At 46.0% G+C, this 19,360-nt stretch overlaps 1 protein-coding gene across 6 annotated transcripts in view; it reads right to left on the reverse strand.

The window, feature by feature from the left end:
* CDH23 (cadherin related 23) overlaps positions 1 to 19,360 on the reverse strand; it is a 520,165-nt gene that overhangs the window by 167,585 nt on the left and 333,220 nt on the right. For all 6 annotated transcript variants that reach the window (XM_048859456.2, XM_075130881.1, XM_048859457.2 and 3 more), the window contains 6 exons: positions 19,003 to 19,240; positions 16,120 to 16,225; positions 15,102 to 15,229; positions 5,512 to 5,584; positions 3,050 to 3,166; positions 765 to 877 (listed from right to left, as the gene is read on the reverse strand). In XM_048859456.2, coding sequence (XP_048715413.2) covers positions 765 to 877; positions 3,050 to 3,166; positions 5,512 to 5,584; positions 15,102 to 15,229; positions 16,120 to 16,225; positions 19,003 to 19,240 — 775 coding nt within the window. The remainder of the gene's footprint in view (positions 1 to 764; positions 878 to 3,049; positions 3,167 to 5,511; positions 5,585 to 15,101; positions 15,230 to 16,119; positions 16,226 to 19,002; positions 19,241 to 19,360) is intronic.

Below are 19,360 nucleotides of genomic sequence, written 5' to 3' on the forward strand. Positions count from 1 at the left end.
ATTTCAAGACACTGGAGTGGCATGTCAACTTATTCCGGGGTGTGCATACATTCACTGTGTGGATTTCTGGGGGCGTGTAAAGGTGGGGCAGTAGCTGCTGGTCAGCTGGTGTGAATCCCAACACGTTCATTCTCTAGGGTTATCACAGGCAATGTTTGCTATTTAAAGGGCACTAGCATGGTTTGTTAGGGAACCCCAGGCATGTATGTCCTATGAAGATCCCAGGAGCACTGGGTTTTGGGCTCTTCTTTCCTATTCAAAAGGTGGTGCAGTGGCTGGTGAATCCTGGGTGCATATTCCAGCTAAATGCAATAGTCAAACTTTAATCAGACACCAACTTCCCACCAAGTTTTCAGGTTCTCTAATTACAGATACTTTTAGGAAATAGGTTAAGGTATTCCATTCCAGAAACTGTCTTTGCCTTTTAATGAATTTATTAGGAGACTGGTCCTCTCCCATGTAGCCTCAAAGAGGACACAGCAGCAGACATGCCAGCCACTCAGACTCAGCAGGACTGTAACCTGCCTGCCCTAGATTCAACAGGAAACATCAAGCTACCAAGGGGGTACTGTACCCAGCACCAGCAAGAACTACCTCAGAGAGCTCTCCCCTTTAGCACTGCAAAGACACTTCCAGCAACTCGCAAGTGGAAGAACAGATTCAAGAAGGACTGTCATCCTTATATTAGTACCGGCTGCTCATTACATCTCTTGTACTATCAGAGCAAGGAGCAGTTTTGCTGAGACAAAAGCATTTGAACTCACAGTGGCAATGCCTGTTTTCTGGTTGTGACCCACGCCACCATCCACGGCCCGGACAATGAGTATGTACTCTGATTTGGCCTCCCGGTCCAGCAAAGAGGTTGTGGTGATTTCACCTGCAGAAAGGGGAAATGGGAGAGACATAGGATAAAAGTGATTCCTGGGCACTTGCCCAGATGGGATAAAGAGAGTGGCATGAGCATTTGGAAATACTAAAGAACAAAAGTGTACACAAGCCTGAATATATGAGTAAAAAAGAGAGAGAGATCATTGTGAAGGGGTGAAAAGTTCCCATTTGGAAACGTGATCAGTTTCTTCCACAAATGAGCATACGCAGAGAGCTGAGAGACATGGACAGTGAAAGAGAAGCAATGTCAATTCCATGATTCTGTTTAAAACAGACACCTATAATTTTCTAGGGCAATCTTTGTAAATCCTCAGAGGGGTCCACTCCATCCCTTCCCCCGGTAAGGTAAGGGTACTTAAGAGGACTGGTATCCTCCCACTCTCGATACGTTTAAGTATTCCTAGTAAAGGCCATGTTTTAAGTTTTGTGTGAGGGCATTAGAGTACTTGGTCACTTCAGTGACACTAGATGAGTGACCTGTCTATATTTGTAATTAGCTATTGGAACTTGAGATTCCAGCCATGACCTAGGGACAACGTGTCATGGTGACACTAACGATCCCCTTGAAACAGCCATGGTGAGGACCAGATCAGTGATGTGGTTGTGTAGTAGCGTGTTCTGTGATGGAACACTCGTACAAACAGATCCACTCTGCAATGCACTGGTCCGTCTTTTTGCTGCGATTGCAGACTCAGGCTGTGCAAAGCCTGTGAAACAGCTTCAGCAAAGTCTGGAAATAATCTGGACGAATTCAGGCTCTGCTTTGTTGCTCTCAAAGTTCAGATATATTAACCTAGATGACAGGTAATCTGTGACATCACTGTAATGTTACCTGGCTTGAGCTCAGTGACTTCACAGCCTTGTGAGGACATCACGGTCTCTTAACGAACATGTAGAAAAAATAACACAGGAATCTGACAGCTGATATTACCAAGGTAATAGCAGCTCACGGGAAGGAGCCAAGCCTTAGTTTGATTTGGACAGCATTTTCCACGCTGTGTCAGATCACAAAGACATTATTTCTGTTATCTCTTCAACCATCTGTAATCGCCTTTCAATGCCAAGTTACCTTCCTGCCCATCACCTCTTCTTCTCCCTCTACTCCGCATTCCAGTTGTTGAAAGGAGCTCAGCACGGAGGACTGTGCTCCACTATGGAGGAGATTTTATGTGAGGGGCTGTCCAGAGCAGCAATAGAAGGAAGCAGGAGGAGAGGGAATATTAATCTAGATGAGAGAAATTTAAAAAGTTAAAAGGTCTTCTTAAAATATATTTGCTTCCAAAGTTTTGTGGCATCAATTAATTCACGGGCTGAAAAAATTAATCAGTAAAAAAGTTTTAAATATGAATGTGTCGCAATGATGGATCATTCTGCCTGTCCACAAAATTGCATCTAATTAAGCGCATCTTTACAGAGCAGGTTCAGCTCATTTGAATCAGGAACATCTCTAGAAAGTGCATACACCTCAAAGGCACTGAGCAGTCAGACACAGTTCTGCAGTATCTTTCTTTTCCACCGTTTCTTACTTAAATGCCCTTATGTACCAATATATGCTACAATGTACCTTAATTTGCAGTGAGGCTGTGAGTGAAAGGAGTTCTTGGGTTGTACTGTATACTCAGATTTTTCCAGAGAGCTTCCTCCCAGCATTGCTAGGTCAGCAACAGCTTAGAACAATGTGATGTGAGCTTCTTCATAATCATGGCCAGTTATGCCATCTACACTAATCCCAAAGCAGCCCTGGGAAATAACCCCCTTTCCCTTCTCCTAGACTGGATAACAGAGTAGAATGTTGATTAGAGTTCCCCTTGGACCAGGGCCCTTTGTTTGCTAGTCACTCTCCCACTTCCTTCTTGAAAATGGCTGTGGATTTGGGAACCCTGTACTATAGTGGCAGGATGGGTAATTGTGCCTGAAGTCCTGGGACCAGGGGCACTTTATACTCCCTTAGGCCGAGTTCCTCCTACAATAAACACAGTGGGGAACATGAGAAAGATCGTGGAGAGGGGGAGGAATGGAGGGAGGAAAATGACAAGAATAAAAGGATGGATGGAAGGAAGAAAGAAAGATGCGAGAGAGGTAGAAAAGGAGAGAATATGAAAGATGCTGGAAGGAGGAAGAGAGGTGAGGGGAAAGAGAAAGATCACATGGGCAAGCTCACCTGAGCGAGCGTTGATCCGGAAGTGAGAGGAACCTTCCAGGGAGTAGATAATTGACTCTTGACCATATTCTCTGGACCGGTCCAAATCAGTGGCATTTAAAAATAGCACCGTGGCTCCTTGGAAAACACCAGAAATGAGGAATCAAAGATGCATATTTGTTAGCAAACTGATGGACAAGGGCTGGGTCAGAAAGCACAGCATCCCCAAACCAGGAAGCACTTTCATATCTATTCCCAGCTGTTCTTTCAATAGGTCTATGGTTTTCTATCCTGCTAACTGGTCCATCCCTCCAAACTGACTGCTGTATTATCAGCAGCTCTAACACCCAATTCAAACTTGTCACTATGTCCAGGAATCCCAAAGTGAGAGACAATCACTTGGCAACTCTTAAAGAAAGTACACAGGCCCTCAGGGATTTTAAGTGCCATGTTAGTGGCATTTTAATGTTAATCCAGGGGAAGGAGGCTGCATGAGCCAGCTCTGGTCGGATGTGTAATCACTGCCACCACCAGCTCGGTCATGACCAGCGAGCAGTTCACGATGGGTTTGCTACTTACATGCCCCAGGAAAGCTGACAAGGATAAACTCTTTAACAAAAAGGTGTTTAATGTTGAAGGAATTTAAGTGCCACGGTGAGGACCTTTGGCTGCATAGCTAGGAGGAAGCTGGGAGGCTGTTTCTTTCACAAGTTTCTTTCTCAGGAAGACAAGGGTGTGAACTGTATGGGAAGGTGGAGAGTGGGGAAGCTTGAGCTCTAATTGGATAGAAAGTCATTTTTGCCTTTTACAGGTTTACTCCAGCTCTTCCGGTTTTCACCATATAAGCACAAATCACGTACATGTTTTACTTGATATTTACCAGCAGAGCTACGAACAGGGTGATGCTGCTTCCTAATGCAACTGCCTGGTGAGAGCAGAAGCCCTGTTACCCCCTGGGTACAGTACACACGGACACACAGTGTGGAAAATTAGGATTGTACCAAGCACAGGTGCTTTGGGAGTTTGTCAGGCCTCATGCTACCATGCAGGTGGGAGCAATAATTCTGCATTCAATATTCACCAGTTATAAGGATGGAGGCCCACTAGCATGGCTGAGCATCCAAGAGGAAACATGTGTGGATAGACTGCCCCTACCCATACATTGGCCAGCCTGGGAAGGCACTGGGAGAAATACAAGCAATGCTTTTTTCCAACAATGCAGCAATGTAGGTCAGTAAACATGTGCCCCCCTACCAGTGTTCCTGGAGGTATGATCACAGATTCTGCCCTAGGCAGGCAGAATGCCACCAATTAGCACTGCTTGGATAGCACAGCTCCTCTCCCAACCCTTATGCCACTCTACCTATAGGCACCTTCATTGAACCCTGTATGGATGTAAGTACATAATCTATTTGCGAGTGGGATTTCAAAAGCACTCAGAGTTGCCTATATCTGCTTCCAGTGAACTCTATGGGAGTTTTACCATTGACTCCAGTGGGAGCAGAGTTAGGCCAACAGGGACTGTCTTTGAACAGTGCTAGCACAATGGGGAGCCCTGGTCCATGACTCCTAATCTAGGGCTCCTAGACACTACAGCAAAACAAATAATAAATAACACCACCACCACAGAGCGCTTTAGACACGCACAGGGTGGGATTTGCAATAGTTTTGTCTGAGTTAGATGCAAGGGATGTATTTTAATTTTCAACTTAAAAAAGGGACCATCACACAAACTCTGGATGGCGAACAACGTTAACAAATATATGTAACCCACTGGTCAGCATGTGTTGTGTCTCCCCCATTGTGCCTGGTCCAGAGGATGTGAGCATTACAGTTCCAGCTGCAGAGGCCGGCTCTTTAGCTCAAGCTGTTGAGACGCAAGCTTTCAGCTCTAGAGCTCACTGGTTCAATCCCCAGTGCTGGCTGAGATGGAGGCTGTCACATATACACTTGGTAATGTGCTCATAAGTGTCATCCATCATTGAGCTATACGCCATCCCAAATCTCACCCACTAGGCAAATGCCAGAGCAAAAAGATACTCTTCATGGCTCAGTGGAAGGCCTAACAGTTTGAATCTGTTGAATCAGCAGGGGAAACAAGACCCAGAACCAATGGCTTTTCCTCAGAATGCCCTTCCTTCAACTCCCCCCATCCCTGTCTGATGCTAAAACACCCAAGCGGGTTAAGCTGCTACAATGGTATGTGTGGAGAGAGGCAATGTGCATGCCTGTGCACATCTCATGTGTGTACAACGCATTATGTATGTATTGAAATCAGGAGGTCTGGGCATTAGGCAGTTAATTCTCTCTCTGTGCAGACTTGCTTCTCTTCGGATGCTGACACCCTCTGCCAGGTAGTTGGGCTCTTTTGGAATCTAGTGCCACATCCCTATTGGCTGAGTAGGCGGCCATATAAAATATTACAAGACAGACACCACAAATGGGAAGCTACATAAAGAGAGTGGGAGCACACTTTTCCATACCTGCCATGATGTCCTCCATGACAGTAATGACATAGGATGGCCGGCTGAACGTGGGTGGATTATCATTTTCATCCTAAAGAAAAAATAAGAGATGTTGGAAGACACTGACTTGGAAAAAGACAACAGAATAATGACAACACTCTGGTATGATAAGACATGGAAATGTCTACCTCCTATTGACTTGCTGCCCCATTTGGATGAGAACAGTACAAAAAGGGGAGGATTGTCTTGTGGTTAAGGCACAAGTCTACAACCGGGAAGATCTGTTTGCAGACTTCCACTGCAACTCTGGTCAAGTTATGATACTTTGTCTTTCAGTGCCTTAGTTTTTTTAATCCATAGGATGGGGACAATAACATCTCTCTCCCTGGGGGTGTTGTGAAGGTTAATTAGCTACAATAGGAAAGTTGTTTGGAGATGAGAGTGCTATGTAAAGGGTAGGCATTATTACCTGCTAACACTGTCTAGGGGTCATGCAAACACTGGGAAAGGAAAGGCACCTTATTTTGTACATTTCTTTTCTACTCCATTTTCTGTACTACTCTCTTGAAAGCTTGAAAACAAAGGGCTCACCTCCTCTCTGTTTCCAAATTGTGGTCAGCACAAAAGGAGCGGGCAGGCATAAGGGAGCCACTTACGGCGCCCTGATTCTGTTTTGTTTGGGACTGTATGCCAGTCAAACAGAAAGCATCGATATGGCAAAACATAGCTCCATCAATGCTCCTTCCCTCTCCAGGTTCTTCGCATTATGAGTAGGAAGTGCACAGCTGGCAAAGGAGCCAGCTTTCCCAGCTTTATGCCTGCAGACAGCTTACCTCCCCCGAAGGGAATTTCTGCTTGCCACTTTGGCCTGATCTGGCCACTCTGACTCAATGGTTCAAAGTGGCTGGAGTGGAAATGAGACTCTGGCCAAAAGTGTCTTTCCCTACTAATTTTTTAAAATAAACACATCTGATAAACACCAATTCCCTCCACCCATAGGCACTGACTCCATGGGTGTTTGGGGACTGGAACATCCATGGGAACAAAATAGTGGTTGCTCAGCACCCATTGGTGGGCCCCGTGATCAGCTCCTCCTCTCCCTCCCAGTGCCTCCTGTGGCTCAGCTGTTCAGCAGTGTGCAGGAGGCACGGGGGGAGGGGACGAGTGAGGGCAGGGCATGCTCGGGGAGGGGGCAGAACAGGGTGGGAAGACATGGGGCGAGGGCAGGAAGAGGCGGGACCTTGCGGGGAGGTTGAGTGGAGGTGGGGCCTGGGGCAGAGCAGGGATCGAGCACTCCCAGGGAAATGAGAAAGCCAGCTCCTGTGCCTCCATCACTCACATCCTTCATCTATAGACATTTCAAATGGAGCAGAAGCTATAGTGGCTTCCTTTCGTTAGCTTCTCTGCATCTGCACAAGTACCAGTAAAGATGTTAACAGGAATGTCTATTAATTATCTGCCTCTGCAGAGCCACTATAATTCTAGAAAAGTGGTGGATTCTCTCTTTTGTTTTGCAACTGATTGAGCTTACAGTTTCTGGGAGGGATGGAGTGGGAAACTGATGTACAGAATCCCAAGGAGATTCCTTCTCTGATTTAAACATTTTCAGTTAATTAAGTCTGGTCCTATAAACTGCTTTCTTTCTGGTATTCATCAGAGAATGTCTTGTGAGCATCTCCTCCTCCTCCAGCACACAGTTTTAGAAGGAAGCAAAACATTACAAGAGCCAAAACCAAATACAAGCAACATCTCCTCCTCCCTCTTCTTCCTCAGAGCTGCACACAGAGATTTTATCATTCAGGATCACACTGGCCAACGACACATGATCCCGGAAGTCACGGTATCTAAGGTGCCCATCCTGATGATGTCTTTTTGAAATAAAATGGATGTGAGCAATACACATTTAATAACTACCAATATTTCTTGCAATGTATAGTTGTGTCATTCAATCCTGTATACATTTTGCAATGTATTTAAATTAAATTACCTTTCCCTCCACCTGAAATATGCACGCCGCTGAGTGACACAGTTAAGCTGACCTAACCCCCATTGTGGACTGTGCCCTGTTGACAGAAGAATTCTGCTGTGAGGCTGCAGCTGTGCGGATGTAGGGCTTCCAGCGTAGACAAGATCCGATACTGATGCCCATGAGCTCTGCTCAGTGCAGGGCCTACAGCAGAGGGGATGAGGGGAGGTGACTTTATACAGCTTTGGGAGACAGGCCAGTCCTCGCTTACAGACAGACCCCCAACCTGAAGCAAATACTCACCAGCAACCACACACCACAGAACAAAAACACTAACCCAGGAACCTATTCTTGCAACAAAGCCAGATGCCAACTCTGTCCACATATCTATTCAAGGGACACCATCATAGGGCCTAATCACATCAGCCACACCATCAGGAGCTCATTCACCTGCACATCTACCAATGTGATATATGCCATCATGTGCCAGCAATGCCTCTCTGCCCTGTACATTGGCCAGACCAGACCGTCTCTAACCAAAAAAATAAATGGACACAAATCTGACATCAGGAATCATAACATTAAAAAACCGGTAGGAGAACACTTCAACCTCTCTGGCCACTCAGTAACAGACTTAAAGGAGGCAATTTTGCAACAGAAAAGCTTCAAAAACAGACTTCAACAAGAAATTGCTGAACTGGAATTAATTTGCAAACTAGATACCATTAACTTGGGCTTGAATAGAGACTGGGAGTGGCTGGGTCATTACAAAAATTGAATCTATTTCCCCATGTTAAGTATCCTCACACCTTCTTGTCAACTGTCTGAAATGGACCACCTTGATTATCACTACAAAAGTTTGTTTTATTTCTCCTGCTGATAATAGCTCATCTTAATTAACTAGCCTCTTAGAGTCGGTATGGCAATTTCCACCTTTTCATGTTCTCTGTATGTATATATGTAGCTTCTTACTATATGTTCCATTCTATGCATCTGATGAAGGGGGCTGTAGCCCACGAAAGCTTATGCTCAAATAAAGTTGTTAATCTTTAAGGTGCCACAAGTCCTCCTGTTCTTTTACAGCCTTTGTGATTCCCTTATTCTGGGTCCAACCAGGGAGTGGTTCGATGGCAGTTGCAAGTTAGAGCCATCTCAGCCACCATAAAGGGGCCACTGGACAACGGTGAATTGGGTTCATGATTCACAAGCGATGACTTTGCCAGATGCAGTAAGAGGCAGCCAGCACAGTCTTCTGACAGCTTTAAACTGACTAATTTTAAAAGATTTCCATTTCTCAGTGAGCCCCCTATACATAATGGAACCAAATTAAACACAAAATCCCTATAAACATTTTCATAAAGGAATTTCTGCTCATTTCTTGGTGGTTATGAGATGGGGGGGGGCATTAAGCAAGAGAGAACCCAACTAGCTGACTCTGCAGGAGAAGCAGTGAAGCTTACTTCACTCAAAGTGCTAGCAAATATACCTAATAAATAAACTCAAAAAAACAGGTTTTTTGCTCACTTTCTTCAACTGATTCTCACATCTGAAAAGCAGCTACTGCATTTGGCCAACTGGCCAAGAATGTGTGGAATAACAGGAAACTAACACTGAACACCAAGATACTGGGCTACCAGATGTATGTTTTCAGCATGTTGCTATATGGTGGCAAGATCTGGACCCTGTACAGCAGGCATGATGGAAGGCTAAACACCTTCAACACCTGCTGTTTTTGTTGTACTCTAAACTTCAAGTGGGAAACCAGAGTTCCCGACACTGAAGCATTTGAGAAAGCAAAATTGTCCAATTTAATCTATGCTCAAACACAGATGTCTCCGTTGGCTCAGTCATCTGCATCAGATGTATGAAGGATCTTCTGTACAGAGAACCTGCAGATGCTCCATGGCCACCGGTACGACCTTGGTTCAGGTTCAAGGATGTTTGCAAAAGGGACTTGAAAACTGTCAACATCAACACCACAAGCTGGGAAGAAGCAGCTAGTAACAGGCTACATTGACTCCCTGGTGCAGTGCAGCCCTCCAAAAGAGGCTGAAGAGAGGTGGCTGAGAGAAAGAAAAGCAGAGAGAGAGAAGAGGGAAGAACAGCAGGCCCCAAGTGCTAATAGTACACTAGTTTCATCCCTGACCCTGCACCATATGCCTACACTACTAGTGGCAAGGACTGTCACATGAGAACTGGACTTTTTAGCCACTTGTGATGCTGCAGCATGGCATACAGTAAGTGAACAGCTTTTGCGCTTACACCATAGTCTTTCAAGACAGACGATTGCCACCACCATGTTCACCTATGATAATGTTAAGCGAGCCTATCTCTACTAGTAGATACAAAAAATATGATTTTCTTGTTGATGGTGTCCTTTTAAGCTTGTCTCTGCTGGGAGACAGAGACTACTGCTGTCCTGGTGAACTAAATTAACACTTGGTTTAAAATATTCCTAAAAATGGAAGGATCAGCTTAAAGGTGTTTTAAATGCCATTCATATAATGTTAAACTGACCAAACCCAACAACAGAAAGGAGTTAAAGATGGAAACTGCCAGAAAATAAAATACCCCATTTGCTTGAGTCCCTATGTCAAGGATGAGCTTCCAGAGGCCTCTGATAGCCCTGTAGCCTTGACTGATGCTTTTGCCATTGAACTTGATATTTGAGGCCATTTCACATGCCAGTGATGCTCATCACACTCTAATTAAATTGCCATGCTCTGCTTTGCTGGCAACAGGTGATCTTTAATCAGCCTTTGCATCACTTCTGTGATGCTCAGTTTTGCACATTATCCTCCACACAGCGTATGAACCTAAATGTGGAAATCCCCTCCACTTTGTATCTCTGATCTATACTCTCATTCTTGGAGGGCATGGCTATTGGGAAACCGTATCAAACTTATTAGTGTTGTATTTAGTGTTTAATTATGGGAACTCAGGAACAAACTTGCATATTGTGAGGTGGCGGGAGGATGTCTGAGGATGGTGAAAACAAGTGAATAAATGAGAGATTATGGAATAAATTCCCACCAACTCTGGGAAAACTTATTCTGTCATTTTTCACTACTAGGTTTTTTTTCACTTTTCCCCAAATCGTCTAGTGCTGGCCACTGTTGGAGACAGGATACTGGCCTAGATAGCCACTGGTTTGAGCAGTATGGCAACACCTAAGCTCCTTCAAGAGAATTGATTCACCCAAACGGAGGAGTAAGAGCCTCACTTTCTGCCCACCACCAACCCTGCTCCCAGGCTCATTATATTTGACTCATTGGCTTCAGAGAAACTGATTTAAAATGTTTCCCCACCACTCCACCTCCCTCGCCAAAGGCTCTAAAGCAAACTGTTTGTTTCAAAGCAAACAGCTAGTGCTAGCATCCTCTCTTAAGGGGAGACTTTGTCAATCACCAGCACCTCTTTTATTATATACTTCTATATAGTTACAGTTACTGGCTCACTGCGCAAAATAGCGTCTAGAATGTCAGTGACGGAAAGCTAGGCAGAAACTTATTAGTGGTGATATTTCCTGGGATCCTGGCATCATACTTGCTATTAGTTCTAATTCAGTGGCTCCCTCTACAAAAGCTTATTGTCCCCTAATGGGAAATCTACAAAGCGAGTTTGACTTCTTTATTAAAAACCAACAAGCAAAGGATGAAAAAAAATCACCTCCCTCCACACTCTCAGTCACTCTCTTGTTCTGTCTTTTTTAGCTTTAAGTGCCATTGTGAGCCACTTCATCATCATCATCTTTTTTTTTCTTTTTTTTTTTTTTTTTCAGTTGAGAGAAAATCCCTTTGGTTGCAAGTGGAGAAAGTGACAGCTACTTAAAAATCACCAATGTACAAAATCAGCCAGGAGATGACCTTTTCAAGTGTGGTCTTTAGACAGATGTGATTACACTGTCCATAGAACAGCCAGGGGAGGAAGTGTTCAGCCACTACTAAATTCCCTTATTTCTCCCTCTTATTCCCCCCATAATATTATAAAAAGAGATGGGGGGAGGGGGAAGAGGGAAGAAGAAATCACTCAATTCTTATAGCAATGAGTTCTTCCATCTTCTGGTCCGTGCACTGATGCCACTTACAAGCAAGATCAGATCAGATCATAAGACTGAAGGGTTATCAAGTAAACAGACTCCATTGCTGATACCTTCCTTGAGCCTTTGTCAAATCACAATATGTTGCAAATGGACAATCTGATCTAATCCTGCGGAGCAACATTTATAAGCTAATTTCCCCATCAGCACACACATACCATCTCTGATAAGAACACCTGTATCAGGGTGCAGAAGGCAAAGGAAAGCATCTGGTACAATGCAGCAACCCAAACCTTATCCAGCCAGGACAACTAGCATTTGAAAAAATAAACAACTGACTGTGACTGATTCAGTGACTGATAATTTCAGACACTGGAAGTGCTAATGTGCATTTGATATTCATGTCAGACTCTGTGCTGTTTGGTTTCAGGAACCTTTAGCTCTTTAAAAATGAGGAAAATGGGGGGAAGAAAAAGGAAAAGAGCCTCTATTAATCCTCTTGAACTTTGCAAAGATGGAAATGAATGAAGTCACTCTCCTGTCAGGCATCTGCTCTCTTCACCCCATTCTGATCCCCGTGTTCCACTGCTTTGCAAGCAACTCAGTGGAGGAATCTCCCAAGGCTTCCTGTCAGGTTACTTGGCATAAGAAGGAGAAAAGGATGACATCACTCTTACCAGTCCAGCTCCTGGGGTATTACCAATATCAATTCCATATCAGGTGAATCCATCTATACTACACTCTGCTGAACTTACATCTTCTGTTCCTGTGTAACACCAAGTGCCCACAGCATGAGTTAAGAGAGTTACAGTAAGATCCAGGATGATGAGCTGATAACACCTTGGGGAGACCTAGCAGTTTCCATGAAGAAGAGTCAGATTCCCAAAGCAATCGTTATCAGGTTCTGAATACACATGACCTATAGAGACTGTGCCAGGAATCTAGTGGGCGGAGAACAGACTCCGAGCAGGAACTATGGTCTAACCCTGAGTGATCACAGACTCTTTCTGTAGACTTGGGCTAGTTTACGTAAATGTTTAGTTTCTCTTTTTGTAAAATATACATAGTAATTCTTATTGTTCAGCTATTTGAAGACAGAAAGCACTTTATAACTGCTAAGTATTATCCTTACACCCCTAACTACCCCCGCCTATTGTGCTCCTCACCCTGCTATAAGCTCAAGCCCTTTACAATTAGATTTGCATGCCTAGTTTCCAGTGGCTTTCATACAGTGAAAGGAGAGGAGAACAGGGGAATGGGGTCCTGATGATTGACTTCTGTTTGACTGTTTCCATGAGACCTCAGAGAGCAGCTATGTCTCTCGACTGAATCACCCTCTGTCGCTCAGACATAACAAATGTTAGAGACAGCCTGAGTTTATCTAGCCACCAGATTTCAACTCTCTCCTCAAAACTACTATAATGTATTGGACCGTATCTTGTAGGCCCCTAAGGCTTGGGTTTGCAAAGCATCTAAGGGAGTTAGGTGCTCTACCTTTCAATGAACAGGATTCCTAACTCCTTTAGACACTTTGTAAATCCAGCCCTAAATTACTAATTTTATTTTTGTAAAGGAACTCTCCGCAAGAATTTTTTTCACTCTGCTTGCGGCTCACACCAAAATCAGTTTATGAGCTGCTTCAGCTAGCTCTGCAGAGAAGATTATGAACAAAAATTATTCCTGAGATGTGCATGTACATGTTAACATCACCGATGATGCCCGTACTCATACAAAGCTAATTCTCAATTAGAAACACACAGAGTGGGGTAAGGTGGGTTTTATTTTAAAAACACCCCTCATTTGAGAGGGAAAGGAATGCTATTTCTTTAGGTTGCTATTAAGAGGGAATTTCAAAATAATGGAGAGAAGAGTGTTTGTGCGTGCATATATATTTACGTTTGTACATATAAATACAACACATGTACCATATCGTTGCACACGATATATTACGTATATACCCACAGGTGCTGGGTGATCTCCCTCTGTGATGCAAAGGCAACATCTGATGTTTACAACCGGAAACTGCAAAACAGGACTCCTGAGCGTTACTCTGGTTCTGCCACTTATATAGTCCGTTGGCTTTGGCAGGTCACTTAACTTCTCTGTGTATTATTTCACATATCTAAAGCATGAGCAGAATGGTCCCTATCTACCTCACAGGGCTTGTAAAGCCCTTTAAGATCCTTGGATGAAAGGTGCTATGTAAATGCAAAGCAGTATTTACTCCTGGAGGAATTCTGTGCCACTGCACACGTGCAGAATATATGTCCCCTGCAGATTTCTTTGCTTCCCCACAGAAAAATGACTTTCTGATGGGGAAGCAAAGGGAAGCCACATGTGACCCTTCCAGCAGTATTTTTTGTGTGCCCAGGGCAGCCGGCAGAGGTAAATCACTTTGGGGCAGGGGATAGGACTGGGGAAGACCCAGCTGGTAGCTCCTACTCTGCGCCAGGCTCAGCTGCTAGTCCCAGCTGGCCTGGGGAGGACAGGACTTCCTCTTCCCCTGCACGGCATCCGGGGCCATTTCAGACCCACCCCCAGATTTCTCCCCCAGATGTAAGAAGCTCTGCAAACTCTCCCACCCCTCACGCTTCCTGCACCCATCGCTCCTCAGCTGCAACGGGAGGGATCACTGTACAGGGAGCTGTTCCCCTATCTGCCCAACCCCCATGCATCCAGACACCCTCATGCTCAGACATTCCTGCCAAGCCTCACCTCCCTTGCATCCAGAACCCGCCCGACAAGCCCCACTCACCCTGCACCTGGACCACCGCAATGAGCCAGCTGCACCTGGATCCCCATCCTACTGAGCTCCAAGCAGCTACACCTGATTCCCACTCCTCCAGCATCTGGACCCCACACTGAGTCCCTCACACCAAGACCTCCCTGCCAAACTCTATCCCCCCACCCCCGCTGAGCCCCACCACCTTCACCTGGACCCCCCCCTGCAGAGTCCCATTACTGTTGCACCCAGAACCTCCCAACAAGGCCCTGTGCATCCAGATCCACCCTGCATCCAGATCCCCCTCTGAGCCACCTGCACCCAGATTGCCCCACACAGAACCCTCTCAACCACACTTGGATCTCCCCACATTAAGCCCCTCCACACTTGGATCCTGCCTTGCTAAGCCTGCCTGCCCACACCTGATGCACCTGGCATGGAGGGCAGGGCCCTGGGGTGTTTCTGGGGCAGGTCATGTCCTTGCTCTGTGACAGGGTTGGATGCAGCCTCATCGCTGAGTCTGTGTCGCACGGGGAAGCTGCACAGTGATCTCCCACCTCCGTGCAGCCAGTGGCCTGTGCTCCCCAATGCCATGCTGGAGCCTCCACATTTATTCGACAAATAAAATTTGAAGAATTTTTTCAGAATTTTAAAATATTGTGTGCAGAATTTTTATTTTTTTGGTGCAGAATGCCCTCAGGAGTAAATATTTTTTACTAAAGTAGAAAAACGGCTGGGGCACTGACATCAAGCATGCGGACATACTCATCTGGCAGTGCCTGTGCTACTAGCCATTAGTACGCCATGATGAGAACTTCCTGCTTGGGGTAGGACTTTGTGGGGAGGGGAAGAGTGCAATGGCAGGCACGGCTGGTACTTACAAACACCTCGATGGTGATGGGAACAGTGCTGTTAAGTGATGGGACACCGGCATCCTTGGCCATCACAGTCAGATAAATAACTCCATTGGAGACTTGCTCATAATCCAGAGGACGAGTCACACTTATCACTGAAATGGCATAAAGCATTGGAGTAAATGCAGCTGGCACAAGCCCGCTTAACAGCTAACACACGTACCCGAACGCGCACACACACGCATGCACGCATTGAACAGCAGCAGAACAAATCTGTCTGGTACACTCCTGGAACAACCCATTGAGATCTTACCTAGACTAGGAAAATCTGTGAGTTTTCATTCCTCACGGCTATAACTCCACTTGTGCTACCACTGGCAGCAGCGGGTCACAGTGCTTACAATGAGAGAACCCACCATGGCTAGTGCTGGGGCAGTTGCTCCAGTGCAGATAACCACAAACGTTTCCAGGGTCGATGCACCCTTAGTAATCCACAGAAGGATTTACTCTGAGTCAGCCTCAGTCACTCAATGGAGTTATAGCCAGCCACTCTTCAGAGCGAGCACCAGTTCCCACCCCTCCCAGTAAAGCAATTGCATTTCTTAGCAGAATTGCCTTGACTAAGGCCAAGATTTTCAAAAGTAACAAATGTTGGGGGGAGGTCTCAGTTTTGAACGTCCAAACTGAGACACCTTAAAGGGGCCTGATTTGCACCTTTTGGGGGAGGCAGGGACCCAAACTTTTCTGAAAATCAGCTCCCAGTAAAGTGGCCCGAGTTGGGAACCTAACACCTGAAGCACTCAAAATCACTAGTCACTTTTGAAAATGTTGGTTGATTCTTCTCCTGATCCCAGGAGTCAGGAGACCAGCGCCGAACGGCATTTCCACACACCACCTTCCGAATGCAGCCACTGCTGCAGGCTTTAGCCCACGCCCAAGCAGAAGTGTAAGGTGGATAACCAAGCCACCACTCCCCCATGAGTGCCACTCGGCCCCTTGCCCCTCCACTCATGGAGCACCCTACCAGTGCCCCAACGGCGCTTACCTCCATACCCTTCAGAGACACTAATGTCAAACGAACGGCGGAAGGCTGACGCTTGCACGATGCTGTAAGTGATCTGGTTATTTGGAGAGGAATCTTCATCAGCTGCCTAGGTTGAAGCGGAAAAAAGCCCCAGTGTTACCATATAAACACAGACGCCATCTCTGAGAAATGCTGCAGCCTAATAAGCAGAGAAAAGAAGGCAAACAATTTTGGGGAAAAGATGGGAGGGAAAGAGGCTAGGGGGAAAATGAACAGTCACGGGATGGGGGGAGGCAGTAGTGGTAAGGGAATGGATATCTGTAAATGGACGTTCCTACAGTTTATACCAGCCTTTGCCCTAGCCTAAATATGGTCATAACTAACTATCGAGCAGGGATCGGCAACGTTTGGCCTGCGGCGCGCCAGGGTAAGCCCCCTAGCGGGCCAGGCCTGTTTGTTTACCTGCCGTGTTCACAGGTTCCGCCGATCGCAGCTTCCACTGGCTGCAGTTCGCCGATGCAGGCCAATGGGGGCTGCAGGAAGCAGCAGACAGCACATCCCTCAGCCCACACCGCTTCCCGCAGCCCCCATTGGCCTGCATTGGCGAACCGTGGCCAATGGGAGCCGCGATCGGTCGAACCTGCGGACGCAGCAGGTAAACAAACTGGCCCGGCCCGCCGGAGGGCTTACCCTGGCGGGCCGCGTGCCAAACATTGCCGATCTCTGCTCTAGGTGGTGAGTGTGGTGGTCTGTGGCAGGATACCCCCTTTAGGCTACGTGGAAAGTGCATGCACGTGTCCAATTATTCCATCTTCACTCCAGCGGGTGCTGCAGGATGTCTTTCAGTAGGCTGGTGCTCACCTTCAGGCTGGGGTCTCTCATTCCTTCTCTGTGTCTGCAGTGATGCCATCAAACAGCCCCTAGTCAGCAAATGGGGTTAAACAAAAGAAAGGCAAAGAAAAACCTGCAGGCAGCTCCCTCCAGGAGTGGGACCTCTCTTACGTCAGAGGGGCCTGGGAATATCAATGTCCACTTCAGAGTTCTCTGGGCGTACAAGCCTCAGTTCTTTTCCCCTTCAACTCAGGGGTTCTGCACCCTCCTTCGTTAAGGGCAGGGCTCCGCAGCTGTCAGTGCTCTCTCCAGGCCTGCCCAGTCTAAGTGGAGTTCCCTCTTTTTAACTCTTTCTCCAGTCCTGGCATGATTTGCAAGTGTGGCAAGACAGGGCCCCTCCAGCCCAAAGCAGCTTCTTAACCCCTTCCATGCTAGGGAGGAGTTTATATACTGTATCAGAGGATCCCTTACATTGTAAGGAACAGAAAGGCTTGATTTCCACTTGCTGGTTTCTTCTGGACTACCCTTTCATCCTCATGCTTATGCCAAATATCTTTTCCTCCTCTTACTTATGTGTGCCTTGGATAAGGCGTTTTCCTTCCTTCTGGATTGCTTGCCAGAGTTTGTGAGGGCAAGACAGAAATATTCACTAATGATAGACACCACCTTGCTCTGTGAATTGGTGAGCAGCAATAGCTGACAGGGTTTTGGAATCATCATCTCTCTTCACATCCCACCTCAGAGAGAAGAGTCACTGTGTCTTAAACGCCTGCTCTCCAGTCCCTCACACCTATAAAGAATAGAAACTTAGATCTAAAATATTTAAGAGATGACCACATTTCTCTTACAGTACTTACACAGCCTGAGTTTACTGAAGACAGATACCAGCTTGCAGAAAACTGCAAAAGGCCTAGTTTATTATTGTCATGCTCAAGGAGACAAGTGGGTTCCATCATCTCTTTTTTCAAACAGAAAAAGCTTACAATTGATCAGCAACAAACTGCTCAACTCCCACAGGTAAACACTGATTTCATCAGGAAGGGATCCGATGATAATGAAGATGAGTTTGCATTCTGGAGAAAGCTTTGCTAGTGGGTATGGTACACTCCAGAGGTAGCTCTGGCAATGATACAGCTGGGATGGGAAATTCTTGTGACTCTCCTCCTCTTTGCTAAGCATGGCTTGTCTACATTGGTGGAGCTTGTCCACCTGTGTACAGCTTGTCATGCCAATGATGAATTTTGAAATTGAATAAGCTTGTCTCGAATTTCAAACCTATCAAAATGGAAATTCCACTGCCTTCAGTAATTCTATATTTCCCTTTAACAGTACATTCTTGTCCTTCTATAGCCCTGCATTTCACAGGAACTCCTGAGCAATGATTATACAGACACTCATAATGGAAATTCATCTCTCCCAACCTCACACACTTTCTTCACTTTACTTAGCTGAATTCATTAGCATCTTTCCAATCCTGTCACAAAATCCAGAGCGCCTTCAGGGAAGTCCCAATCACTCAGTGTAATAAAGTCTGATACAGTAAATCCTGAACACATCCAAGGAAGCCGGGGGGGGGGGGGGGGGAGGAAAGGAACATGGTGAAAGTCTAGGCAGCTAGAGAAGCAGAGTCAGTTGCATTTCACAATAAGGAGTAATTAAAGCATTCAAAGGAGCAGATGGTCTGCAATTCCTTCTCCTTCTTCCCCCCACCCATATTCCTGACCAGTAATACTCCTGTTTAATTGCATCCATAAAGGGTTTAATTACAGTGGCTAGCTCTCTCCATGGGGCTTCACTGAGGTACAGTAGCATCACCCTGGCTTCAGACTGCTTTCAAACAGGAGGGGATGACAGAGAGCAGTGACAAGTAAAAGAGAAATTAAAAGAGTGAAGAGGAAAAAAAAAAAAGACTTAAAATGCACTTTATGCTGTTTCTCTCCTCTTCCCAGCCCATCTGAGACTTACCCTAGCTGGAGAAATCCTGCATCACGGGTCCCCCTAATAACACTGACCATTGTGGATCCGGAGAAAGGGAAGTATAGTAGAAAGTGAATTGGGGCTCCCATTTCTTACCCTGAGACGGACCACTTGAGTGACTGAAGGCTCATTTTCCCGGAGAGCCCCCAAATAGGATTCTTTCTGGAAGGTGGGGACATTATCGTTGACATCCAGAACGTTAATCCTCACTCGCCCTGTAGTCTCTTCCCCACCCCCGTCCCTGGCTATCACAGTCAGCGTGTAGCGCTGCATCGTTTCAAAGTCTAACCGGGCGATCAGCGTGATCATGCCTGTGTCTTTATCCAGGGAGAACCTGCAGAGCAAAAAAAGAGGGGGAGCAGAGGAGTTACCAAGTCAAACCCTCATTTCAGCCAGACAGGAAACAGCAGCCTGAAACAACACCATAAGAAAGAGGCATAGAGGGAAACTGGAA

The sequence above is a fragment of the Caretta caretta genome, chromosome 7, assembly GCF_965140235.1.
Source record: "Caretta caretta isolate rCarCar2 chromosome 7, rCarCar1.hap1, whole genome shotgun sequence".
In the NCBI taxonomy this organism is placed as follows: domain Eukaryota; kingdom Metazoa; phylum Chordata; order Testudines; family Cheloniidae; genus Caretta; species Caretta caretta.